Raw genomic sequence first — 27,296 nt, 5'->3', positions numbered from 1 at the left:
AGAGGGCGGAACTCCAGGGGCAAGTCCGGGAGCTGGAACATATCCATCACCGCACCAGGGCCCCGAAGATCTGGAGCCAGCTTGAGACAGTAAGGAAGCAACTTCAGGCTTGGACCTAGATAGGGCAGAATATTCTCTCCTGTGCCTAAAACACTCCTATGTGAACAGGAACAAATGCGGTTGGCTCCTCGCCAGTAAGCTCCTCGCACAGAGACAATCTACTAGAATGGACTCCCTCCTGTCTGGAGAGCGGGACCTTGCTGAAGGGGATGCTCAGATAGCAGCTCACTTCAGGGAATTTTATGTGACCGTATTCAGAGCAGGCCCTTCCCCCAGACAATCTGTTGCCCCACCTCCACGCCAATGCTACGACCCGATTGGCTGACGCCCAGGCGGCTTCCCTTGACTTCCTGATCCAAATCGAAGATGTGATCTTCACCATATCCAGGGGGAAACCTCTGAAGTCCCCGGGTCTTGGTGGCTTCCCATTGAGCTTCTATAAAGCCTTCTGCCCCGAACTAGCCCGGTCCTCACAAGGCTCTTCAATACTATCTTGAATAGGGCCACACTTCAGCCCTCGATGCAAGAAGCAATCATAGTAGTCATCCATAAGCCCGGAAAAGACAGGCGCTCATTTGCGAATTACCGCCCTATTTCGCTCTTGAGTGTGGACACAAATTGTTTTACAGGAATCTTGGCAACCCTCCTCAACCCCTTTATGCAGGGCCTGATAGCCCCAGATCAGGTGGGCTTTATCCAGCAGAGGCAGTGCACAGATAACACCAAAAGACTCCTTCACATTATTGACAAAGCCAATCGTAGGAAGGGCGCCAGCATTTTGCTCCCAGTCGATGCTGAGAAAGCATTCGCCTGGGTCCACTGGCCCTACCTGGAGGAGACACTGACGCTTTTCAGTTTTGATCTTGGGTCCTTAGCGGCTATGAGACCCCAGTAGGTTCTGTACAAGTGAATGGGCAGGGCTCTGAGAGTTTCCCAATAGGCCGGGGTACACAACAAGGTTGCCTGCTCTCGCTCCTCCTTTTCGTGCTGTATATGGAGCCCTTCGCGCAACAAGTGAGATCACCCCGGGATCAAGGAGATCCCATTTGGCAGGGAGGAACATCGGATTAGTTTATATGCAGAGGTCGTATTGATCATGTTGGATAACCCCCTTGAGAGCCTAACCCACTTCCTAGAGGAGCTGGGAGAGTTCGGAGAGGAGTCAGGGCTTCGCATGAACCTCCACAAATCCAAAGCCCTCAATATTTTGGTCCTGCCTACTACACTAGCGGCTTTGAAACAGACTTATATGATTTGCTGGGAGACCAAATCCATCCCGTATCTGGGAGTTCAACTCGCCTCGACCCTGGAAAAGACGAACTATCTCAACTACCAGACAAGTACGGGCCGAGTTGGATCGTTGGCGGCATTACACGCTGACCCTGCTGGGCCGCATTGAGGCTCTGAAGATGGCCACCCTTCCTAAAATACTCTTTCTATTTCAGGCTTTGCCTCTGACCCCTCAGACCGGCATGATCCTGGCCCTGCAGGCTGCGCTACACCACTTTATATGGGCTACGCAAACGCCCCCGGATGAGTAGGGAACAAAGGTGGCTCTCCCAGTGGAGGGTGAACTCCGGGTGCTATGCCTGTTCCATTATTTCCATGAGGCTCAGCTCTGTTTCCTAGTTGATTGGTCCAGAGCAGTCAGAAAAACCATGGCTATTGATGGACAGGGCCCTAACTAGGACCTCATTGGGGAAAGTTCCATTCTTCCAGCGAGCACATCGGGCACCTGGCCTTTATATTTTCCCCATCACGAGTTCCTAGCTGAAGGTGTGGGACTCATGCACCTAGAGAGGGAAGCTAACCACCTTTCCCTCTCCTCTGACACTAGTGGTCGACAACCCCGCCTTTACACTAGGAATCGGGTCGGCCTTTCAAGAATGGGGCAGTGTGGTCTGCAGGGCACTTCTTTGATCAGGAGGGCCACATCCCCCTCAGCAATCTCAAGAGGGACTATTCCATCCCTGAGGATGTACAGTCCCACTATCTACACATCAGACACTGGTTACTGCATCTGTCGGTCAGAGGGTGCGCTGAGCGGCCACTGGTGCATACGAAAAATGGCTTCTAGGCAAAAACTCTCATCAATGAACTGTATGCCCTGGTTCGGCCTGTACGGACCGAGGACAAAATCCCTGCCCAGGGCGCAGGGTAGCAGAACTGGGACGCTAGCGCTCTCGCAAGGAGTGGCACAACGTCTTCCATAGAGCAAGACAATCTGCCTATAATACATCTAACATTGAAACAGAGGTAAAAATCAACTCTTATTGGCATTAAACCCCCATCAGGCTCCATGCGGGTTACCCGACCCGTAGCGAGGGCTGCTGGCGACAATATGAAGAGAAGGTCAAGCTTACCCATATCCTCTGGAACTGCCCTAAAATAACCTTGCTCTCCAGTACTGAAGAATATCTTACTGTATTGAACTGAAGTTGTGACAATAAAAAAAAGATTTAAACCATGAAGAGCTATGGTAATGTTCAAAAGCGCAGAGATTAGTGCTTAGTTTGTTTGCTTTCATTCTAACGTCTAGTAGAATCCCCTTCTGGATGCACATGTGATGGTAATCTGTTACAAAAAAAGTAAATGAATCTAAGTCCTACGTCATTACCTCTTCTGCCATGTACACACGTCAACAAGCAATAAACTGACAATATGTAATATGTTAATTACCAAGATCCCAATATCTACATCTCATTGTTATCTAATCTCGGCCTAATGGCCAAAGCCAGTTTTCAGTTGCAACCCAGTAATTCTCAAATTCATGGGCATTGTGACCACAAAATGGCTTACTGTTAAGTACTGAACCCATTTTGCGAAACAGAAATGTGTTTACTACTACTGAATAACACGCAAAAAGAGACAAGGGATTAAGGTTTCTCTGACTCCCTTACTCACAGTATCAACACACACAACAGAGAAATTCTATATAAAAAAATAAAAAATAACCTCATCTTTACAATACCTAGTCATGGATTGAGGGTATTGGTCCTATAGAGAACCCGCACAAGGAAACAGACAGAGGGGTGTGTACTGTTCCTTATAGCAAAACAGGGGAAGATCACAAAAATCTTAATACTGCCCTCACACACCTTGCGGTGTCATGCTTCATCATTGGGCCGCATCAAACACCTAGGTGCAGACCAACACACTAGATGGAGCGCAATCTTTTTTTTAGACGAAGACGAAGACAGGTGTTGAGGGTAAAGATAAAAGAAGGGGAGGAAAGGATGTGATAATACACATATAACACTTAAACATAACAGAAAAAAGGAAAACAGATAAAGCAGGGAGGTCTCTTCCCTACTATTACAGGACCAAACAATGCAGTGTGAAAGATTAAAACAACCTAGGGATCAACCTCTTAGTATTTTATTCTTTTTGTAGATCCCTGGCAGGGTTAAAAAATAAGATTAGGGGTATATCGGGAAGGCAACGGTCCCTATATCCCCACTGCCATTACCAACATGTTTCTACCATTATACCGCTTCCATCTGGATGGCTTTTGGCTTTCGTCAGGGTGTTGGTCCCGGTTTTCCAATCCTTTCCCAACTTGGGTGTTTTTTACCTTGATTAGTTTTTATTGGTTAGGTAAAATTGCTCCACTTCTTACCCCTCGGCAGTATTTCTGTGGGGGGAACACATACACGAGTTTATAAGAATTTCTCTAAACCAGGGGCTGAATGGGGCTGTGTTCTCGCCGTCACATAGTCACAAGAAGCACCAAGTCTCTGGCTCCCACTCACAGCCCTCCGACAATGTGTTTACTACTCACAAAATGGGTTTACCAATCGATTCGGAATCATACATAGAAAGTGTGGGGGGGGTTGGAAGGGACTCCTTTAAGGCAGCGGTAACAGATTTGCAAGGGGGAAGCTGTTCTTACTGGACACTTTGCATTAGGAATCATGTCAGGCGACCACTGCCAGCTCCCCAGGACTTGTTCCCAAACAGAATTTTTTTTCCAGCTAATATTTATCTTGGCTCCTTCTGTACACTGCAAGACCATATACATCCACAGCTTCTGGCCAGCAAAAGCAGCTAAAAGCAACCTTTCTGGGACTTAGGTAATTCTTTCTCCTTAGTCAGGGAATAGATGTCTGGTTCCTCAGATGTTCTGTTAAAGAAAAGTCTTACTACCTATGTCAACTCGATACTTAGTCACATGACTGGGTGATTCTGAATATCTCATCTAAAAGAGAATAGCAAGGTCCAAGAGGACAGATGCGACTCAGTTTCATACACAAATGGCATTTCAATTTGTGGGTTCCCAAATAGATTTCTGTGCAAAACAAGGACAAATCACAGTCATCAATTCCTATATCTTGTGGGAGGAGGAGAGAATTCTCTAGTAGGATGCCTTGCACATTCGTTGGCTGGTTACATTGAGCTACACATTTCCATCATGCCCTTGTTTCACAGTCCTCTCTAAACAGCGATGATATCCAGAAATTTAATCATTCCAATGCAAGCATTGCTTCAAATGGAAAGACATGCGTTACTTACCTGTAACAGCAGTTATCCAGTATTGGTATCTTTCATAGATTCACATGCCTGAATCATTCCCCGTCATCGGGGTGGGAGTCCCCGGTAAATAATTATAGTAATGTCACTTGGACATATACTTAGTACTAGGCCAGAGGCCTCACATTAGTAGCCTATCTAGGTCCTTATGTAAAAAGGACCAAACTTTGGCCAGTAGCCAATCAGCCACTATCACCCTCCTCACCTTCCTGGAAGGAGCCCTAGTCCCTCAGATTTTCGTAAGCACCGTGCCAAGTAGTACCTACTGAGAAGACAAAAGTGAGCCCTTCCAGGGGAGGCGGGTGGGTTGCATGTGAATCTATGAAAGATACCAATACTGGATAACTGCTGTTACAGGTAAGTAACGCATTTCTTATCCAGTATTATGGGTATCTTTCATAGATTCACATGCCTGAATCAGAATAGCAAGCAATAATGAGCACATTTCGCATAATACATCTTGAAAGACATAATAATCTTATCATACGTTGTTACACAGTTTACATTATACTCACAACCTGATAAGAAATGTGCGATAAATTACCTGGAAGGTGGGATGATAAGAAGAAGGCTCACCTCTAATGAAATAGATGACGTAGGACCGCCTGTCCTACTGCTGCATCCTTCATAAGTTCAGAATCCAAGCAGTAGTGCTTGGTGAACGTATGTGGCGTCTTCCATGTCGCCGCTCTGCAGATGTCGACAATGGGTACCCCAGCAAAAAGCGCCATGGAGGTGGCTACCGCTCTAGTGGAGTGTGCTCGAACCTTTGTAGGCAGAGGATGGCCCGCCTGTTGGTGACAGAATGCGATGGCCGCTGAAATCCATCTGGAAATGCTCTGTTTTGTCAATGCTAGGCCTTTCCTGGGCCTGCTAAATGCAACAAACAATTGGTTGGACTTCCGAAAGTGCTCCGTCCTGTGTATGTAGAATTTGAGACATCGCTTGAGGTCCAATGAGTGTAGAGATCTTTCAGCCGCAGATGATGGATTCGGGAAGAAAGATCTCAGGACAATAGGTTCATTGAGATGGAAAGCGGTCGGAACCTTTGGTATAAATTTAGGATTAGTCCGTAGAATGACCCTGTCGTTCTTGAACTGGATGAAAGGGTCTTGCACAGAAAAAGCCTGCAGTTCACTCACTCTCCTTGCTGATGTGAGCGCCAGTAATAGGGCCGTTTTCCATGACAAATATTTAAGATCTGTTCTGTGGATTGGCTCAAACGGGTGTTTCATTAGTTGAGCTAAAACCACATTTAGTTGCCATGTAGGTGGTGACGCTCGTACTGGAGGGAAAGTTCTGAATAACCCCTTCAGAAACTGCTTGACCAGTCTGTTGGTCCATAGTGAAGCTCCACACGAAGAACGTCTGAACCGGGATATGGCCGCCAGGTGGACTTTAATTGAAGCGTGTGCCAGCCCTGAATTGGCTAGGTGGAGCAAGTAGGGCAGAATCTGTGCTGGAGTAGAAGTGAAAGGATGTAATTTCTGAGCCCTACACCACAAACAGAATCTTTTCCACTTAAGGGAATACGTCTTATTATTACTTGGAGCCCGGGCCCGAGCTAGGACTACCCTGCATTCCTGCGGGATATCTAAATACTGGAACTCTCTGAACTCAGGAGCCAAGCCGATAATTTGAGAGATGTTGGATCCGGCTGCTGGACTTGTCCCTGGTTCATTGTGAGGAGATGTGGGCATATCCTGAATAGAATTGGAGGTTCCAGCGATAGTAGGTGTAGTTCTGTAAACCAGTGCTGGCGCGGCCACGCTGGGGCTATCAGGATCAGGGTACAACTCTCTGCTTTCAATTTCCGGAGAACCCTGGGGATCAGGGGAAACGGTGGAAAAGCGTAGGCAAAGACTTTGCACCATGTCATCGAAAAGGCATTCCCTAGGGACCTTTTTTGGGGAAACCAGCTTGCATAATGTTGGCATTTCGCGTTGGTTTCTGTCGCAAAGAGATCCAGGGGAGGCTTGCCCCAACGGGAGAACACTGAGTCGAGCGTCTTCTGGTCGAGCTCCCACTCGTGGCAAATTGAGCGCTGCCTGCTTAGCGAGTCTGCCAGGGTGTTGTCTACTCCTGGGACATACTCTGCCCGCAGAGATATGTTGTGTTGGAGCAGCCAAATCCAAATTTGCTGAGATTCTCGAGACAACGTTCTGGATCGAGTACCTCCCTGCTTGTTCAGGTAGTGCATTGTGGTGGTGTTGTCCGTTCTCACAAGCACTGGGAAGTTCCTGATTCGGGGTAGAAATGCTCGAAGTGCCAAGCGCACTGCTCGTAACTCTAACAAATTGATGTGGAGTTGTCTTTCTGCCACTGACCACTGACCGTGTACTTGCAGTTCTTGAAGGAACGCCCCCCATCCTTCCAGTGACGCGTCTGTTGTTATCACATAAGGAGAGACTGGGAGTAGAAAAGGTAGGCCTTTGTTCAAGTTGCCGCCCAGAAACCACCATCTCAGAGCCTTCTTCATGACCTGAGTGATCTTGATCCAGTCGTCGAAGGATCCTGTACTTTGGATCCACTGATTTGTTAAGGCCTCCTGTAGAGGTCGCATGTGGAGGCGACAGTGAGGAATGAGAAAAATGTTGGAAGACATCATTCCTAGCAACGACTTGAAGAGTCGGACCTTGACTCTCTTTTTGGTCTGAATTTGGATGGCCAGGGTCTTCAGCTTGACCTGACGTTCCCTGGAAGGGAAGGCTTTCTCCTGTTGTGTATCCAACGTTGCCCCCAGGAAATTGAGACGTTGTGACGGTCGGAGATTTGACTTTTCCCGGTTGAGTGTCAGGCCTAGGTTCTCGAAGAGATGAATGCAGGCTGTAGAGGACCTGGCCACGCCTGTCCGAGTAGGAGCTTTGACGAGCCAGTCATCCAGGTAGGGAAAGACTTGGTGATGATGCTGGCGAAGGTAAGCCGCTACTGGAGACAGACACTTTGTAAAGATGCGTGGAGCTGATTTCAGGCCGAATGGTAATACTCTGAACTGGTAGTGCCTGCCTGCCACTGCAAACCTCAAGAATTGTCGATGACTCTTGTGAATGAGGATATGAAAATAGGCATCCTGGAGGTCTAAGGATACCATATAGTCTTTTGAATTGAGTAGGTGCAATACCTCCTGGAGGGTAACCATACGGAAAGACTGCTTCTTGAGGTATTTGTTTAGGTTTCTCAGATCCAGTATTGGTCTCCACTGCTTCTTCTCCTTTTTTCTGATCAGGAAGAATCAGGAATAGAAACCTCTCCCCTTCTGATCTCGAGGAACTCTTTCCACTGCTCTTTTTTGGAGCATTAGTGAGAGTTCCTGTTGAAGTATGGTTAGATTCTTGTGTTGCACAGGACATGGTGGATTCGGAGGAGGATGTTCCACAAACTCCAAAGTGTGTCCGAAGCGGACTTACTGCAACACCCAACGATTTGTCGTAATTTGTTTCCAATTGTGAAGAAAGTTTGTAATTTTCCCTCCAACTACGAATTGTGGAGAAGAGGTGGAGGCCTGCTGGAGAAAGCAGTCATTGGCGTCTGTTATTGTCTTTCTTTCCTCCTCTTCCTCGAAAGGAAGACTTGTTGTATGAAGATTGTCCTTGTTGTTGCCTCTGCGGATATTGAGGCTTGTACTGCTGGGAAGAGTTATAAGAGGACTTGTAACCTTGATAGTTGCCACGAGTCTGTTGTCCTCGACCTCTGGAGCCTCGAAAGGAATTCTGCTTGTATTGTAGGGTTCCTAGGGCTTTCGCCGTTTCGGTGTCCTTCTTAATACCTTGCAGCATGTCATCGATATGCTCACCGAAGAGTAGCTCCCCATCAAATGGCATGTCGAGAACTTTGGCTTGCACTTCAGGCCGGAATGCGGTAGCTTTAAGCCAGCCCTGGCGCCTTAAAACTGCTGCTCCCGCCAATTGACGAAAGCCTGTGGAAGCGATATCCAAGGCCACCTCGATCATTTCTGAGGCAGAGCGTTCGCCCTCCAGCAAAATCTTTTTAACCTCGTCTTTCTGGTCTTCTGGGATCGCCCCTAGATATGGGGCTATATCTGCCCATATCTGTCGATTGTAGCGACCTATTAATGCCAGAGAATTTGCAGCCCTGACTGATAGGGCGGACATGGAGGAAAATCTTTTGCCAATGGCATCAAGGTTTCTTCCTTCTTTATCAGGAGGGGCTGTCATTGCCGCTGACGGATTGCTGGACTTGCGCTGAGCGGCCTGAGATATAACTGAATCAGGTTTAGTTTGGCCAGTTAAACATGCAGGCGCAGTGCCCGGGGCCTTGTACTTCTTTTCAAGCCTAGCCGGCACTGGAATGAGAGAGAAAGGATTTTTCATTATTTTTAGTCCTTGCTCCCATATATAATCGATTACTGGAATGGAGCGAGCCGAGCTCTTAAAAGGTTCTTTAAAATCATGAAGGAAACAGTCCTGCGTTTCCGATGCAATTTGGATGTTGAACCTTGCAGCCGCTCTTCCTACGATATTATGGAATCCCCCTAAGTCTTCAGGAGGTGAATCGTCCTGTACTTGGTCTGGGGAAACGTTATCATCGTACTCATCATCATCATCATCATGTATTTCACCTTCTTCCTCTTGGGCCTCATCATTTCTCACTTCTTCCTCATATTCATCCTCACCCGAAGAAATTTGAGGAGGTAATGTCTCTTGCTCTTGACGCACAACTAGCGGGGGTGATCGTTGAGGAGTTGGCGTTTCCTGTTGTACCTGTACAGCAGAGGCAGAAGAAGATGATGGAAATCTTTGTTTATAGTCTGAAATTAGAAATTGGAGGTCAGAAACAATTGAAGCTGGAAGGCACACCATAGGCTGAACAGTGGTATGTTGTTGAGTTGTCTCTTGAATTGTAATCTCTTCAAAATCTTCATAGTCCGAACTCTCATGAACTTTGATGTTAAGATGAGAGGGACTTGATGCTATAGGAAACATGGCTTCAGGATCTTCTGTGTCTAGAAACTGCGTTGGCAGCAGCTGTTGGACCTTGCTGGGTGAGGTCATCTCTGGTGTCACTAAACATGATGACATTTTAAATTGTGTATAAGCATACTTCAATGAAGGAGAGCCCTTAGAGTGTAGGTCCGTTGACGCGGTGTCCGTCGACGGTGGAGCATCTACGAGTTGTGATGATTTGTCCGGCATGTTCATCATCGACTGCATCGTCGTCGATGTCCTCGTCGACAACGACGATTTCTTCGTCGACGGCGGCGCTGACAATGTAGTAGTCGACGACGATGGCTTCTTCGACGGTCTCGTCGTCGACGGGCCCGTCGACGGTGTCCTCGCCGACGAGGTAGTCTTCGTCGACGGCGGTATCTTCGTCGACGACGGGATCTTCATGGGATTTTCGTTGACGCTGGAAGCTTCGCCTTCGTCGACGATGAAGCAGGCGTCGACGGGAGCGCCGTCGGAAGCGACGTCGACGGTTTTTTGACAGGAATGACAGAAGGTATTGACCTACCCATCGTCGACGATGTTGTAGTAGTCGATGCCATGGAGAAAGTAGACGCCGTGGATGTCGAGATGGAGACTGTTGACATCGTCACAGGCAGGCCAGAAGACACTATAGCAGGCTTCTTGAAGTCTGTCACCTGAAGGGAAGGTTTCTGAGGCTTGACCTTAGGATGACTCTCCATGGACTTTGGCTTCTTGTGATGAGGCGCAACAGACTGATCTGGAGATGTCTGTAGAGGCCTTTTAGGAGAGGAGTGGAAACTCCTGAAGGAACACTCGCTCTCACCTGAGGAGACTAGATGCTCTTTGTCCTTCAGTCTCTGGAGCCACAGAAGCAGACGCCCTTCCCTGTCCTTCAATGTCTTGACCGGGAGAGTGCGACAAATCTTACATTCCTTGGCAGAATGTGGAGGATAGAGGCAATACAAGCAATCTTCATGCTTGTCCTCTATATGTAGCCTCATTTTACTACAAGAGGCACAGGGTCTAAACAGCCCTTTTTTAGGAGTAGCAGACATATTAACTACCAATACTCCCTTCCAATCTAAACTTGAAGAGTATATTAGGAAAATCCAAAGATAGAAGAAGAAACCTGAGCAGAGCTCAGAGGAGACTCCCGTAGCACGACGTGCGGTAGAAAATCTGAGGGACTAGGGCTCCCTCCAGGAAGGTGAGGAGGGTGATAGTGGCTGATTGGCTACTGGCCAAAGTTTGGTTCTTTTTACATAAGGACCTAGATAGGCTACTAATGTGAGGCCTCTGGCCTAGTACTAAGTATATGTCCAAGTGACATTACTATAATTATTTACCGGGGACTCCCACCCCGACGACGGGGAATGATTCAGGCATGTGAATCTATGAAAGATACCCATAATACTGGATAAAAACAAAATTCCCAGAAAGTTGAGGGATCAAAGAAAAAAATCAATGCCCAAGAAATGTCACTTCTCAGGAAAGCTCTCCCACTGTCCCACTGATAGGTAGAAAAGCAGGGATGTGGTTTGTTTGTTGGTGGAGTGGTGGTGGGGAGGTGGGCAAGGCTCATACTTGGTCTCTTTCCAATAGTAGTAAAGAGACAGCATCTTTTTGAGATTTTTTTCCAGTTCTGCCTATGGTACTGGCATTTCCAACTAGCTCAGAGAGGGAGACAGAACTTCAGAATAAATGCTTTATCCTCTGTACCGCCAAAACAATACAAAAAAACCCTGCCTAGCTGCTGTCTAAGTGGTTCAGCTCCATAGGCCCATCAACTCTGTCCACCTACTATGCCCAAGACTATTTTACTCCAGGCCTCATGAAAGTAACTATGCAAAAAGCTGAACGATCATGCCACCACTTGCCTCAATTACTTTACCTCTACCTTTTAGTGTCACTGTCACTTAAAATTATCAAGAAAACATACTTCAGTTGCCTTGTTACAACTTAGGCTTTCTCTATATACTGATGATCTCTGACTTTTCACTTGATCCTTCACCCTTAAATTTAATCGTTCAATTCTTAGTCAACCTTCACCTTAACAAAAATATTAAACTCTAAAATGACAATTTAAGTGGTTTAAGTTTAAGAATTCCAGTGCACATAATTTGTCCTTTCCCACTTCTTGCAGAGATGTTTTACTTACATAAACTAACACTGTACTTTAAATCTTCATATACTCAATTGTCTTCAGGTTTTCCACTGAGAGTGAGGTGCTTTAAAAATGAATATCCTCCCTAATTAACGGCTGTTGTAAAGTATACACTGTGTCCAACCCGCAAGGTCCCTGCGTGCTGAGCGGTACATTGTAAGATGTAATCTTACTGGGTGTGTGCATCGATATGCATGACTTGTATTACACTAACCTGTGTACTTCCTGAAATGTTCAAATTCAATAAAAAAAATGTTTTAACTAAAACAAAAAAAAAGACAAACAAATTGAATATCCTCCCTTTCTTTGGATTACTAAACATTTGCAAGACATTAAAACGTTGCAAACTTTGGATTTTATTCACGATTCCTTCAAACAATAAGGCTTAGAGTTACGCAGACTGAAGTAAAAATACGCAGATTTAATGAAATTGGTGGTCTGCCCATTTCAAAGTATTTATCGACAAAGTCCATAATGACTAACTGAGTTGCAAACTTAGATTGAATGTACTATGAAAATGTGAAACACAATTTAACATACCTGATTTCGCTGATAACAAAAGTTGCAGGCCCAAAGTTTTGCTCTGTAATCTACCTGACTAATAGAAACAACAATAAGACACAATGAGTAAGGTATCTCACTTGAATACTTAATTATTTCACAAGGCAGACTAAAAAGCTTCATTCTTTAACAGGACCATTATGCAACAATAAGCGAGTAGACACTCATTCAGTGTGGACAATATGATGCTATCAGCAGGTACTTCAAACAATCAGAATGCAGGTCATCTCACCTCTTTTATCACCTGTAATACTGCAGTTGTGAAAGCTTCGAAATATCAAGAAAATGGAGCTCTTCCACAAAGAATCACGTTCCTTTGGGAATCTCACCAGATATCCATTCAGAAGCCAATAGCCTAAATGCTCATTGAAGAGGCCCATCACTATCTTAGCAAACATTTACCAGGGACAATATAATTGTTGAGAAAATTAAATGTCTTCTGACAGACAAATGAAAATGATCAATGAAACCAGAGCTAACACTTCCATGTCTAAACCGGGGTGTGCAGAACTGTATTTTGAGGAGAGGTTTCACGAGTTTGCGCTTTTGGAGGGCGAATATGGTGTGCCAGGATTGCAGGTACATTTTTGTGCGCGATACCTAGATAAGATTTGTTACAGCAGAAATTGTCTCAAATCAAGACATTTTCTGTGCGAGACAGATTCTGCTGGTATCTTTTTATTCTTTTTTAGGTCTCGGCTATAACACGCTTGAAAAGCGCGTTCTCGCCAGAGAACTATAGTTGGCATCTCAGCAGTCTGAGAACGCCGAAGGGATACAAGACCTGGCCGCGCGCAGCGTTTTCCCATAGGATAACGTTGTGCGCGCGGCCAGGTCTTGTCTCCACAGCTTCTAATGCAGGCCAGATCGCGACGCGCGCCTGGTGGAATGCAGGGGGAGTCTGCATACCAGCGCGCGGCAAGTACTCCGCAAGTTTATCTCCATTGTTGCTCTGGTTATTGGAGCACGGGTGCATCTAGTTACACCGCCACACTTTTAAAACAAGTAGAAATATCAAGGTAGACTTTATGTACTCGGGAGAAGATATTCCGCGAAGGATTCGCACCTATCAAGCAGGAGTGGGTGTTTATAGATTGACCACAAGAGGGCAGAGCCGCCCCGGTAACAAAGCCCGTGGCGTGACAAGGAGGCCAGGTGCGGATAAGTAAGGGACCGTTACACTTCAGCACAACAGCGTTTTTACCGCCTCAGAAATAACGTTTTTACATACTTACGTTCTCATTGTAGAATTAATATCCAGCAATGATTCTGCTTTCTCCCGGTGTTACTGTTTTCCCATCTATCTACTTCTTTCTATATTTTCTGCTTTTCGTTTTTTGTGCTCTCTGCCAAAGCTTGATGATGATAAGTGAGTCACTGTCCGCAAAAATGAGTGACGGTGCACATCCCATGCAACCACCAGCACTAATTAAGCAACTGTTTCTCCATTGCTAAGACTGTACATTCCCCTCATGCAGTGATCCAACAGGGAGTGCAGTCAGACTGGTATTGCCCTCTAGCACACAATGCCAGCATCTCAGCAGCTCTGCGATCGAGTGGGTTGGATTCAAATAAGACTCTTATTCACATTGGAAGTCGGACTCCAGGAGGAAAGGAAGATACCGGGACAAGACATTAGCAAAGACAACAACACTGTTGCATGCAGCCCGGATCGCGACGCGCGCCTGTTGGAATGCAGGGGGAGTCTGCATACCAGCGCGAGGCGCTGCTAAAGAGGAGACTGAGTGCGGGAGAGGCGGAGGCAGGCTTACAGACGAGGATTGGCTATCGTTTCAAGAGCTGTAACGTGTTTTTTATCTACTAAAACCAACCATACTGATACGAATAAATACAGGCATTGTAAAGGTGTGCTCTACAATCACAAAAAGAAATGTCATGCCCTGCTACCGTAGGAGGTGAGTGGACCCATCTTCAGCCAATTAGCTTTATGTGAGAATTAACAGTAACATGAAGGGTAGCAAACATTTAACACACACAACAGAGGCATGTAATAAAGGGCGCGGGAACATAGTTGAAAACGAGACATTAAAAAACTGAGCATAATTAGGACAAGTAAAAAATAAAATAATATAAATTAAAATATAAAATATGTTCATATTGTTCTGCTCCTTGGGCATGCGTTAAAGAAGAACCAAAAAAGGTGCCATCTTTCCATTTTGCAAAAAACATTTCCGGAATATTATGAGGCACTCATGCGGGCTGGAATCTTGAGTACGTTTAACGTAACGTCACCGAGTAGCCAGCACTAGTTCAGTTCAAAGCCACACGTCCAATCGGTTCTGGCGACCTAAACTAGATGTTAGGTGTAAACGCACATATTTCCCGACACAGGCGGGTCTTTCATTTCACACAGCTTCATTAAATGGTATTTATTTAGAAGCACTATTTCCAAGCTGGAATAGGAATTGCACTTTCATCTGCACAGCAACTTGACAAATATTAGCGTGAACTACTAAACCAGTGTGACAACCGCATGCTGAGAGAAAAGTCTCGCTAATTTGTTTTGGCATGCAGGCTCGTAATCACACATTTACATATGCAATGACCTATATTTGCATGTCAGCTCACACACGATCTGGCTTTATTAAGACTGGGCACATCCCTCTGTTTAGCGGCCAGAGTGGCGGGAGAAGGCCAGAGGGTGGTCTTTTTTGGCAGTTGAGCAATGAACTGCCACCAAGGATTAGGATGATATGGCCTGAGCACTAGACACTTCATTAGAGGAAATCTGTTTAACAGTGGGCAGTGTATGTAAACTTCACAACTAACGTGGGACCGACGAGATGTCTTCACCAGCCTTAGAGACAGCACCGCCTTTGCCCCCACCTCCCGAACACTCGCTGCTCTGCCTCTTCATTACTGCGCGCTGCGCCTGGAGGCTGGCGCACGAGGGTTGAGTGAAAGTAATTCACAACGAAGTGCAAGCCCCAGGAGAGATGGCTTCACTAACCTCGGGGTCAGCCTTTTCTAACGCCCCCTGTTTCGGTGACAAACGTGTACAGAGAGGGCAAGTGACCACATCAATCTGACAAGTTACTCAAGAAGTGTCTTCATCTTCCTCGGTGACAGCCCTTTCCTAGTCCCCCATTCCCCACGCACACCCCGATATCACTGCGCAGTATGTGTGCCACGGCGAGCCGCGTGTTATACAGAGTGAAAGTGAGCAGCCTCGGCCACGCCGCTTCCTATTCCTCACTCCATTTTGCACACACACTAAGTGAGCCAGCCATGCCTAGCGTATACTCGCTGTACATCCTCCAGTACACATTCCTATTTTTAGACAGCAGCACAGACATCAGACATGGAAGATGCGTGATTCAGGGAAAAAACCCCAGTACAAATAGGAACTTCAGGCAATATACCATAATACCGATTGCCTGTGCCTGACTGCATAGGCGTTTTTCATGCAAAAATTGATTTACTCTGCTACTTGTGTCACAAGATCTCTTGCACAAACCTTAAGTAAATGTGGGCCTTGCTGTATCTATAGAAGTATCTATTGACCCGTCCCTGTCATGAGCAATGCCAATAGCTCTAACTTTAACAATGCCGAGACCATTGCATTGTAAATGCTTGTTGCTACTGTTACCACTTTTAAACAGGAGCTTCTCAAGTATTAAGAAGAATTAAACACAGCTCACCGCAAGCAATGTAAAACTAGATGAGAAACAAACATGCATTAATAACAAATTCTATTTTAATTACCATAGGGGGTTCAGAACAGCACGACAGGTGGTCCTACTGCAAAGCACAGGCTCATACTGAATAGGTGGTAGATCTGGACGCTCTTTCAAAGGGGTGAAGAGAGAAGCCACTGGAACCACCATTCTGGTAGCCTCTAACCGACTTGAAGGCCAAACATTCCAACTAAATCGAACTCCATCGCGGTCCTCATTCTGCTGTATGAATTCTAAGAAAGTCGTCATTATTAAAATCCTTTGAAAAGATCTGTAGGAAGAACACAAATAATGAATAATTTAATGAGACGTATGGTAAATATTGCATTTACATTTAAAAAAAATCAATTGACATTTTTGAAGAATTCCCTTTTGCTAACATTTGTATTTTAGGACTTAAATCACTGTTAAACGCACTTAAGGCAGCCACGTTGGTGACCAATAGACCCCATTTATACCGAACCTATCATTGCTTATTTTCAGCTCTCTGTGAATAAAGCAGAGTATCTATTTTCTTCTTATTTGAAGTGTGCCAGTGGCCATTTAGAGAGGACCCATTTGGAGCAGTAGAATCTGAAGACTTTTAAGTGTTCAAAATCTACCATCACAACCTGTGGTACACTTTACCTTCTCATTGAAGCTACATTTGGAGAGTAAAGTGTGAAAAGTAGACCTCAAGAACTAGAAGACGGCAGAGACCTTCTTGGAGAAAATCAAATAAACAATTAAATCAACCTGCTAGGAGGTACAGGGTCCTAACAAACCCTAGCATAAAGAATGAATCCCAACCGAGACTCTCTGCAAAACCCAACGAGAAAGGAAAAAGCAGTTAACACCAGCAAACAAGAGCAAAAAAAGTGAAAGTTCAAGGCAAATACACTTAAAGCAAAAAGGAAGCAAAGAGAAGCTTAAGAGCAGACACGCGAAGATTTATCAATGGTCTTGCCACAGAAGCCTAGGATGGAGCAAGTCATGGACACTTAAAAGAACTCTGTCACATACCAAGGAAACTCTCCTTCAGATACAGCATGCCAGAAAGACTGTTAAAGCGGGAAATCAATCATTGTTAATCAAGGCCAACAATGAAGATGGATGGAGCATTTTGAAGATCTGCTGAACCAGCCAGGTGCCGCATTCTAGACAAGACATACAGCCAAATGACAAGGACATGCCAATTGACTGCAGAAGACCAACCAAAGAAGAAATATGGCGAGCCATCAAACATCTGAGTAATGGAAGACAGTAGGATCTGACAGCATGCCTTCAGAGGCACTGAAGGCAAACAGTAAAACATCACTAGACATGCTCTATCCCATGTTTGGAAGGATCTGGGAAGGGGAAAAATTGCCATTAGACTGGAAGGAGGGATATCTGATAAAGATTGTCAAGAAAGGGAACCTCAGTAACAGAGCAAATTACAGACAACCCTTCTATCAACCCAAGGCAAAGTTTTGAACAGAGTCATACTGAACAGAATGAAGGAACAAGTCGACTCTCAGTTATAATACCAGCAAGCTGGTTTCCACAAAGATAGATCCTGCACAGACCAGACTGAAACACTGTGCATCATCATTGAGCAATCGATGGACTGAAACTACCCCCTTTATGTCAAATTCATAGACTATGAGAAGGCATGGACAGGGAGACCCTTTGGAAACTCGTCCGTCAATACAGTGTGCCACATAAACTTGCAAGAATTATCAGGAACTCTTACGAGAGAATGACCTGCAAGAGAATCCAAGGAGGACAACTCACAGAAGCCTTCAAAGTGAGGACCAGACTCCACCAGTGTTGTTTGCTCTCGCCTTTTCTCTTCCTACTGACCAAAGACTGGGTCATGAAGACATCTACAGCAAAAAAAAGAAATGGGATCCAGTGGATCCCTTTGATGCAGCTTGACCATCTGGACTTCAAAGACGACAGGTCCTTACTCTCCCATATCCATCTGCTGATGCAAGGGAAGACCAACAAAGTAACATTCACACCAACACAACTTGGCCTCGACAGCCATAGGGGAAAAACCAAGATTCTGAGGGCTAACACGGCCAGCACAACGGTAGTCACTCTTGCAGGTGGGGCACTGAAAGAGGTGGAGGCCTTCACCTACCTGGGCAGAGTCACAGACAAGCAGGGTGGTACAGACACCAACGCCAAAGCAAGAATCAGCAAATTAAGGGTTGCCTTCATTCAGTTAAAGAAGATTCAGAGCTCCAATGACATAATGCTGTACGCCAAGATCAGGCTTTTTACACCAATGTAAAATCTGTACCTCTGTATGGAGTGGAATCTTGGAGAACAACAGTGACCACCATAACGAAGTCCAGACCTTCAGCAAAACTTGTAGGAGTAAAATCCTGCAAATCCACTAGCCAAACACTATCAGGAACACTGACCTATGGCAGCAGAGTTTACATCTCCCTGCTCATCAAGAAATCACGGAAAGACCCTAGGCCTGGCTAGGTCACACCTTCCACAAGATTGCATTAAACACCGCCCGACAAGCTCTCACCTGGAACCCTCACAGGAAAAGGAAATGAGGAAGGCCAAGAAAAACCTAGTATTGACATCTCAAGGCTGACTGCAAGGAGATGGGTTATACCTGGAGTCAGACTGAAAGAAAAGCAGAGGACAGAGATGGCTGGAGAGTCCTGGTTGATGACATATACCACAGGAGGGGTATTAGGCATAACGTAAGTAATGCAACAGTAGCCAGGACATTAAGGCACATGTGATAAACACCACAGCCAATCATGTGTGCTGCCCAATAATTGAGGTTGCAAGTGGAGAAGACAAAGCCAATTCTTTTGTGCATTTATCTTCATATGTATTAGCCTGATAGAAGGATGTGTTCAAGGGAAACATGGGGAAAGGCCTGGCCTTGAGAACGGAGTTGAATAGCCCGCAGAGGCCTGAAGTCGAAAAAGGCAATAAGATGCCAACTAGTGGGATTGGGCTGAAACTCTGTTTTTCCAAATACATATTTTGGACATGCTCTGTCCCCCTTTCTTCAATTTCTGGGATGGCGTGTAATTACTGGTCAGTTCTCTGGTGAGTAACTGTTCGTTATTACTTTTTTCGAGCACTTGGGTACTATTGCTTTGATTATCAAATGTCAAGCATTCCATTTGAAGTCTTCACTTTCCAAGTAGATAGAGCGGTAAAGCAGTCAAGGATTACTTTAGGAGGTGGAGGGGAGATAGAAGTCATAAACAGTAGGACAAAAAGGAATAACACTTAAAAGGCAGAGCTATTAATTTTATTTCATTGTTTGATTTTCTACAACACTGCTGAGGCAACTGGATTCAGTGTGCATTATGTAAAACGGTCTTATAACATAAGCACCATAAGCTCTAGTTACAAAACAAGGTCAAAAGATAAAGAAAGACATAATTACAACACATAGGTTTGTTTAGATGTTATTTCTGAGTTGGATGACCATGTTATTAACCCAACAATAATCCGAAGAGGTGGGTTTTTGAAAAAAATCTTGAAGGAGAGTATCAGGTTCTTAAATCAAGTAGCATGGGGTGTCAGAATGAAGTGGAAATCCCTGTAAAACATCAGAGTTTGTCACTGAGAGGATATGTTACAGACACCGGTACTGCCACAGAGGGTGCCGGGAGTAACGAGGCCATTGAGTAACCTGGGCCACCCTCCACTCCTACCTTCAGGCCAGAAAGGATCTGTGCCAATGGTGGAGTTGAGTGAGGAACGGATGGGACGTGCGGTTCAATGTGCTGGTCCTACAGATGGAAAGTGCGTCCTTTCGTCAGCCCGGAAGCAAATAAAAGGCGGAGAACACAATCAAATTAGATCTTAAACACTGAGAAATAAGTCGCCCGCACATGTCACAGGTACACTGGGGTTTAATTGAATATATATGGAAATGCCAGTTTTTGCTTTGTAATGCAACAGCACTATGCATACAGGAGCTATTAAAAGTCCCAGAAAGCATTGTTGATAAAAAAACCAAGGGTGTTCATTTGAACTCGGTGCATAAATCATAACGCGTGTTTTCACCGCATTGTGTTTTTTTGGCGCGCCTGGGCAGACACGTCTACAGTAACGGAAACAGTTTAATCTTTGTGTTACATTTTCTTAAAGCAAGATTGACGGTTGCTGCATTTTCAAGATAAGCCAGCGGTGGCTACTGCTGTTATAAGCGAGGGGCTTGGATGCCGCTCAAGAACTTGCTGTGAGAATGAAATACAGTGTTACATAATGGAGCTGTGGTGTCAGTCTGAAGCGGGGGCTATCTCTGTAATCTTTACTTCAACACAAGCCTGTTCCCCCAGCAACCTGATAACAAGCACGATACGCTTTCACTTCTGTGAGTCGGGAAACGATTTCTTGTCTTTATGGGACCATGTGTTTTAAACACATGGCCCCATAAAGATAAGAAACCTTTTGCAACACACGGGAAGGCAGACGAGCCCGTCCAAGTGGGCCGCAAAAGTGCACCTCACGGAAAGTTCTTTCCCAATGGCTGGCCACCGTTTAGCATAAACAGTGACACCGGCCATTGGGAAAGAGGGGCAGGGTTTAAAGCCCTATACTGAAAGCTTTCTAAATCATTAAATCTCGCCAGCGAGACTGCGCATGTGTGCAGCCTACGCCAGCCGAGAGCTACAAAAGAAAGCATGGTAGTTCAGCAAACGCTAAAAGTCCCACATGAAACAAGAGGAATGCAGAGGGCCCCTCTTTTAAGCCCCCCGCTCTCCTTTTCTCCGGTGCATCCAGCGATCACCTTGAACAACAGAGAAGTTCGGCTTCACACATACATTAATCTGTGAAGTGGAGTTGCCACCCACGGCACACACTGCCAACAGTCCTCTGGTGTCAGTGCCAGCTCTGTTGGCTCTGTGCTTCACCTTGGTCTGCTCTGTATCCTTGCACCGCAGACTGGTCGCTTTTAAATGAGGCCTCAGAGAAGAGGAAGCAAACTCAAGGGTTGCTTGCAAGATAGGGAAAAGTCAGTTCTAGGCAGCTGGCTGACTAGTTCTGGGTCAAATCACGAGAAATGGAGACTAGCTGAAGGGAGAGAGCTACTTATGAAGACAAGCCTGTCCGCATCCTCAATAAGAGGTGCCTGCCCTCAAGAGGTGGTGCTAGTCTGCCTGCTAATGAACAGGTGGGTTTTTACTGACTTGTGAATTTGAGAAAGTCACTTTCCATTCAAACATGCAGCGGAAGAGAGTTTCACAGAGGCAAGCCTTGCACGTGAAGGAATCTTCCTTCAAATTTTGTGTAATGAGTAATTTAACCTTTTGCATGGTAACAATAGGCAAACAGCTTTGTGGATGAGACAAAGTATAATGCCTTATTGAGCTGAAAAGCGAGTATTATGAAATGAAATGAAATGAAATGAAAGGGGTTTTATAGAGCGCAAATCTACCCGAAGGCCTCGTAGCGCTAAAATTGCTTACTTCTGGGGAGACTTACTGAATTATGTGGATAGTTCTGGTCAACAGAGACAGCAAGAACCCCCAGCTTTCCGCCTCAGGGGAGAAATAAGCAGCTCCGAGTTCGGAGAATGCAGTAGACACCCAAGTTATCTTAATGGCAAAACTGTTCTCTTGTACCTGTTCAGTCAACCTTCTGACTAATGTTTTGGTGTTCGATCGGTGTGTATAGATTTGGACAAACAGAGATGAGATCATCTCCGCTTTACAAGTTAAGGCTCTGGCGCCACCTAGTGGTCACAAATGCGAACGTGCCACCCTCGCGTGTTTTTCCCCGCTGTCGGGCATAGCCGTGGTGGCTTTGGGAAATGAGATAAAAGCAGGCGATCTTATACAAGGCAATGAGACGTTTCTGTGACAACCGCAAGAAAACCGTCTGCCTTCCCTCTCACCGCTGTAATCAACACAAAAGAACCCCATTCCCCGGAATTAAAAAGAACCAATAACAGCGAGAGGGTCAAGGATGCAATTGGTATTTCTTAGAAACAATGCTCTGCCTGGCAGAGCCGGCATCACTTTATTTTATTTCATTATTTTTTCACGCTTTGATACTATCAGCGTGCACAACTGCAATTATCTGGTCGCAGACAAACAATGCTTGAGAAACAACAACATCCTACTTAAACGCACCCAAAAAGGGACCAAAATTCCTCCTACCTTCGTGTAGAGCGCCCTCCCAGAGAGTGTTATGAAAGGTAAAAAGGTTTCCCCCACCAAAAATAACAGCAACTTGGAAGTTGTCAGGCTTGGGCGCATCTTGCTCTGCAAGCCACGCGTTTCAGGCCCTTTACCAGCAATGGCACGATTTTTTCGGGGAGGGGGGGTGGGGGGGTTGGTGAGGGGGCAATAGATTGCAATGGGAGCTCAGTATTGTCCTTAGCCTGTGCTTTTCAAAGCAGGTGCGATAATGGGTTTCAGGAGACGGAATAAAAGCCGGTCTTACCGGACCAGCAAAATTAAAGCCAGCCACTGCCTTCTCTGGGCTCTTTCTTATTATTTAAAAATAGCGGGGGCTTATAGAACAAGCACGGCACGGTACTGAAAGTAAAAGAGGATCTCTGGTCTTTAGTGGGCCATGTGTTTGAAACACATGGCCCCATAAAGATAAGAAACCTTTTACTTCAGAAGGAAGGCAGTCGAGCCCGTCCAAGTGGGCCGTCCGCAAAAGGCAAAAGTGCACGTCACAGAAATCTCTTTCCCAATGGCTGGCCACCATTTAGCATAAACGGTGACGCCGGCCAATGGGAAAGAGGGGCGGGGCTTAAAGCCCGATACTGAAAGCCCTCTAAATCATTCAATCTCGCCAACAAGACTGCGCATGTGCGCAGCCCACGCCAGCCGAGACCTAAAAAGCTAACTGGATAAAGGTCCGCATACATTTTCAATAAAGTGCAGGTGTGTGGAATTTATTAAAATATCTACTTGGCCATGGGGCAGGTTGCTTCATAAATCTACTTGTCCTGTAACAAAATCCACTTGTCCCTTTATTGCCATGTAGTGCGGCGACAAATTATGTCAGCATTCTCATTATATAAGAGCTCTGACTAGCTTCTCTGATTTTGCCAGGGCTTATACCACAGTAGTGTTTGAATACTTGCAATGCCCTTATGTTGTCACGTTTCCACACATCTACGTCCTGGGGCTGAAGGTAGTGGTAAGCAATCGTTCGAGGGTTAGAATGCCCTTTTGAGTCTGTGCAAACCTACTAACTTGCATGTTTTAAGGGTCTCTTCTCTAATCTTTTCCGATACTGAGAAATGTTGGAAATTTACTCCTGACAATGTCAGATGTAAGCCTTCTTCCAGAGTTGGGAAAAAAGTGGTTGGAGGGAAAGTGAATTTGCAAACACTCAGATTTTTGCATGAGCAAATCTACACATGCATATTTGCTCATGCTAAAATGCAGCTCACAAATATTTTCTAGGAGTACTATTTCTTTTCCTACTTTTATGAATTCTTGGGAATTCACAAAAGCTGTGTAGCAGCACTTAATGCAAGGACATATACCATGGGTAAACTTTTGAGACTTTCTTTAATTGGGCCCCTAATTTAGTCTGGCCACGACCTTTTGTGCATTATTAAAATGCAGTCTCTCTCTCTCTCTGCGGTTCGGGCATATAGGGGTCCCAGGGCCTCCTTGGAGTTTATGGCTCCTTTGGGGAGTCGGCTTCTGCATATCATTCGGCTTCATTGTCCGGTCACTCCTGTGATTGTTTTGAGGGGTCCGCAGTTGCCCCCGTTTGAACCTTTGTTGGAAGCAGATTTGTTGTGGTTGTCTGCTAAGGTGGCTTTTCTGTTGGCCATTACCTCCACTATGTCAGGAACCACACGATTGCTGCCATTTAGAACAAGCCTTTGTCTTGTATCTCAAAAAGAAGACCCAGAGTGGTTATCAAACCACAAATGGTCAATCTTTGGTATAATTTATAATGACAGCTGACTGTTACAAGATGGCCGCCGCATTGGTATGGAATGCGACGCCATTTTGTATTACATTCACATTCTAGTCTATATGGATGACACGCGCAGATTCCACTGCGCACTTCAATTTGAATCTGTTTGAAGCAACACGTTTCGAACCGTCTCTCCGCCTATGCCTAGTGCGTGAGAGAGCGTTTCACGAATATTCCAGTCAGCAGAAGCTGTTCCGTTTGAGAGGCTGAGCTAGTTTCACTCAGCTCTCGGAAATTCAGTTTGTCATCGTGAGAGTCAAGGTTGGAGGAAGTCGTCTTCAGAGTTCCAGAGTGCTTCGTGCGCTGAGAAGTATCAGTGTAGGAGCTCCCTTCCCTCCCAAGGTGGAACTATAAAGCTAAGTGGCTTGAACTGTCTTAGCGTCGCCACTTTCCAAGTAAGACTTTTCCATTGGTTGCCGCGCTGAACTAAATCTACTCTGCAACGTCCTCCTTGAGCCCTGTCCTACCTTGCGCTTTTCCTTATCTCTTCCTTCCCTCTCCTTCCTTCCTCGTTCCCTTTGCGCGTCAACTAAAGGACATTGGGGGGCGCTAGGTGGCGCTGCACCAAGATGGCCGCGCTCTAGAAAGGCTCTCGCCCACCCGAGCTTTATCACGATTCTGCATCCATCCTGAGTGCACGAAACCGCGTACAGACACCACCGCTGGATGCGTGACCATCAGAGGAATCCTCCGACACCCAGATCGCCGCTCCAGCTGGACCGTGCACCGAGTTACGGCTGTCGGTGCAGCCCCGGGTTCCTGGCTGGAGCCTGACCGGAGGTGTGGACGGCGGCGCCTTGCAGTGCAGACCGCGGCTTTGGGGCCTACCCTGGCGGAGACTTACTGGACTCGCCTGCTGTCCTGTGCGACCCCCGCGGCTACTCAGCTACTCAGCTTCCTACCCACAGCCACCGGAGGTCCCGCTAACACTTCAGGTGCGGAGAACTTTACACCCGACTTCCCGACCGGCGGGCCGACCGTAGCAGGAATACACTGCCTTCCCAGCCCCCATCCCCCCTCTTCAACGGACGCTGCGGCCGCCGCTGGGCGAGGTGGACTCGGGACTGTGGCGAGCTGCGCTCCGGACCCTCGCGTCGTCCGGGGCTTAGAGCCTGACTCCGCCTGTGAGGTCCCGGACGGGGATACAGACCATTGTCTTGCGGAGGACCATCCCCACGTGGTGAGCCGGGAGGCCTGCGGCTGGATCGACCGGGCCTCCACACCACACCCCCCTTCTGGTGGGCATTCCGCGGAGCGGACTCTACCCTGACCAGCGCCTCCAGGTACGTTTGCCCTGTGGGGGGGATCTGGTTAGGGCCTGCGCCATCTCCTGAACCTGTGCCCGGCTGTGCCTCTGAGGGCCTGGGCAGCTGACAGGAGCCTTCTTCACTCGGCCCGCTACCGCTCACCCACCCAAACCAACTTGCCTGCTGTTCTCCTTGCCCCCCACACCTGCTGACCTACGGGGGGGGGGCTGCATTTCCTCACCCGCCCTCCGGCCCGGCTAGCCTCCTGGGGGACGTCCGCACCAACCAAAGGTGCCCCTCGAGTTTCTGGGCAATACCCCGGCCTGCAACCACACGCTGCTCCTCGTAATTCTTGCGCTGGCCCCGGACGCTGTAAGACTGTGACCTCTCTGGGCGCTCATCACTAGCACCTACCTGGCCTTCAACCTCTTCCCGCCCTGGCCCGCCTAATTGACCACTTCTCCCCACGAACCAGGGCTGCACTTACGGGACAGGGGGGTCCCTGGCGGGGCACCCGGGGGACAGCTTCGTCTTGCACAACCGTGGAGTCCCTGCTTGATCCCAGATTCAGCTGCTGGCAACCCAGGGGCCACACATAGCCCAGGGCGTGCTGCGGCTCCCCCCGGCTGCCCCTCGGAGGCCTAGTCCACTTGCCCTCCTCCCCCCTCTCAAATCCTACGCCAGGATGGGGCGCACTGATGCTAGGCAATCCAAGCTGCCTTATGAGTCCCGAAAAACAGTGTACCCTCAGCGGGTTGAGCAGCCAGCTCCTGGCGCCACAGCCCCAGAGGATGATGACTGGAAATCTCTCCTGCTGGGCATGAGAAATAGCCTAACCTCCATAGACTCCAAAATTGACGCCCTCAATTCCCGAATGGACTCAGTGGTGGCGAAACTGGACCAACATGACCATCGTTTAAAAGAGGCGGAGGGCCGCATTTCCACGCTTGAAGATACTTCCGCCACGTCGAGCCGCCAGCTCACTCAAATGGACAAACTCCTCAAAATTATTGCGGATAAAAATGAGGACCTTGAAGCCAGGTCCCGAAGAAACAACGTTCGCATTCTGGGCCTTGCGGAGTCAACCAACACTGGGCGGATGGAGGAATTCATCGAACAGCTACTGATTGGCTTGTTCGGCAGGGACTCCTTCTCAGCGCATTTCATCGTGGAGAGAGCGCATCGATCTCTTGCTGCTCGCCCTCCCCCCGGAGCCGCACCGCGTCCCATGATAGCTAGAATCCTCAACTATCGGGACAGGGACACTATTCTACGGCTAGCCAGGGAGAAACAAAACGTCCCCTACGAGAATACTTCGCTATCCTTCTATCCTGACTTTACCACGACTGTACAGGAGGCACGCCGTAAGTTCACGGATGTGAAGAAAAAACTGCAGAAGATGGAAATTCCCTATGCCATGCTGTACCCTGCCAAGCTCAAGATCATGCATGAGGGAAAGCAGTATTTCTTTGGCACTCCTCAACAAGTGGAAGACTACCTTAAGCAGCACAGAGGGGCGACACGTGGAGTGGCGGCAGCCAGAGCCCGCTCCAGATCGACCTCCCCCCTCTCTCAGCCAGGCTGACCCTTGACACAAGTCTTTGCACCGTCGGATTCCTCTCTGGTCTACGAGGCGGAACGATTTGCGGAACATTCTGGTGATGTATGACTTTACTGTGCATTCTGCGCTTTCTCATTTGAAGTTGCACACATATTGATGCTCGGACTTATCTCTCCGTCCCACTCGTGTGCTCTCAGTACTACTGGGAGCCTGGTGGGTGCAAGTAGGGAGAGATATGGGTAGGTCCAGCGCACCTAGTGACTTTTTCCCCCCTCATGTGGGCGATCCACCGACTTGCTCTACAGGTTTTCTTGTTACTCCCTTATGTTCTCGGTTACTTTGGGTGGGATCATGTACCCGGCGAGTTGGGGCAGCCGGTGTGGGAGGAGGGAGGGAATGTTGGAAATGGTACCACTACACAAATATGTAAATGCCCTGCATCTAATGCACACTTTCTGTCCCTTCCACGCCATCCACTTCTATCTTCATGTGCACAAATACAGATGACCCCCTCCTTCATCCTAGCGTTGTGGGGCAAAATCCTTACACTAGGCATTACACACGTGGTGTGGGGGGGCGATTTCAACACGGCCCTACACCCCCAGATGGACAGGTCGAGGGCGCTTCCTTCAC

General features: G+C 47.0%; 1 protein-coding gene across 4 annotated transcripts in view; it reads right to left on the bottom strand.

Moving 5' to 3' along the window:
• Positions 1-27,296, bottom strand: part of SEC23A (SEC23 homolog A, COPII component) — an 891,592-nt gene that overhangs the window by 817,904 nt on the left and 46,392 nt on the right. For all 4 annotated transcript variants that reach the window (XM_078659766.1, XM_078659768.1, XM_078659769.1 and 1 more), the window contains 2 exons: positions 15,970-16,212; positions 12,223-12,280 (listed from right to left, as the gene is read on the bottom strand). In XM_078659766.1, the coding sequence (XP_078515892.1) occupies positions 12,223-12,280; positions 15,970-16,190 (279 nt within the window). In that variant the 5' untranslated portion in view covers positions 16,191-16,212. The remainder of the gene's footprint in view (positions 1-12,222; positions 12,281-15,969; positions 16,213-27,296) is intronic.

This window comes from Lissotriton helveticus, chromosome 9, assembly GCF_964261635.1.
Source record: "Lissotriton helveticus chromosome 9, aLisHel1.1, whole genome shotgun sequence".
NCBI lineage: Eukaryota > Metazoa > Chordata > Amphibia > Caudata > Salamandridae > Lissotriton > Lissotriton helveticus.
Note: the sequence above shows the minus strand (reverse complement) of the source record. Positions and strands in the feature narration are given on the sequence as shown.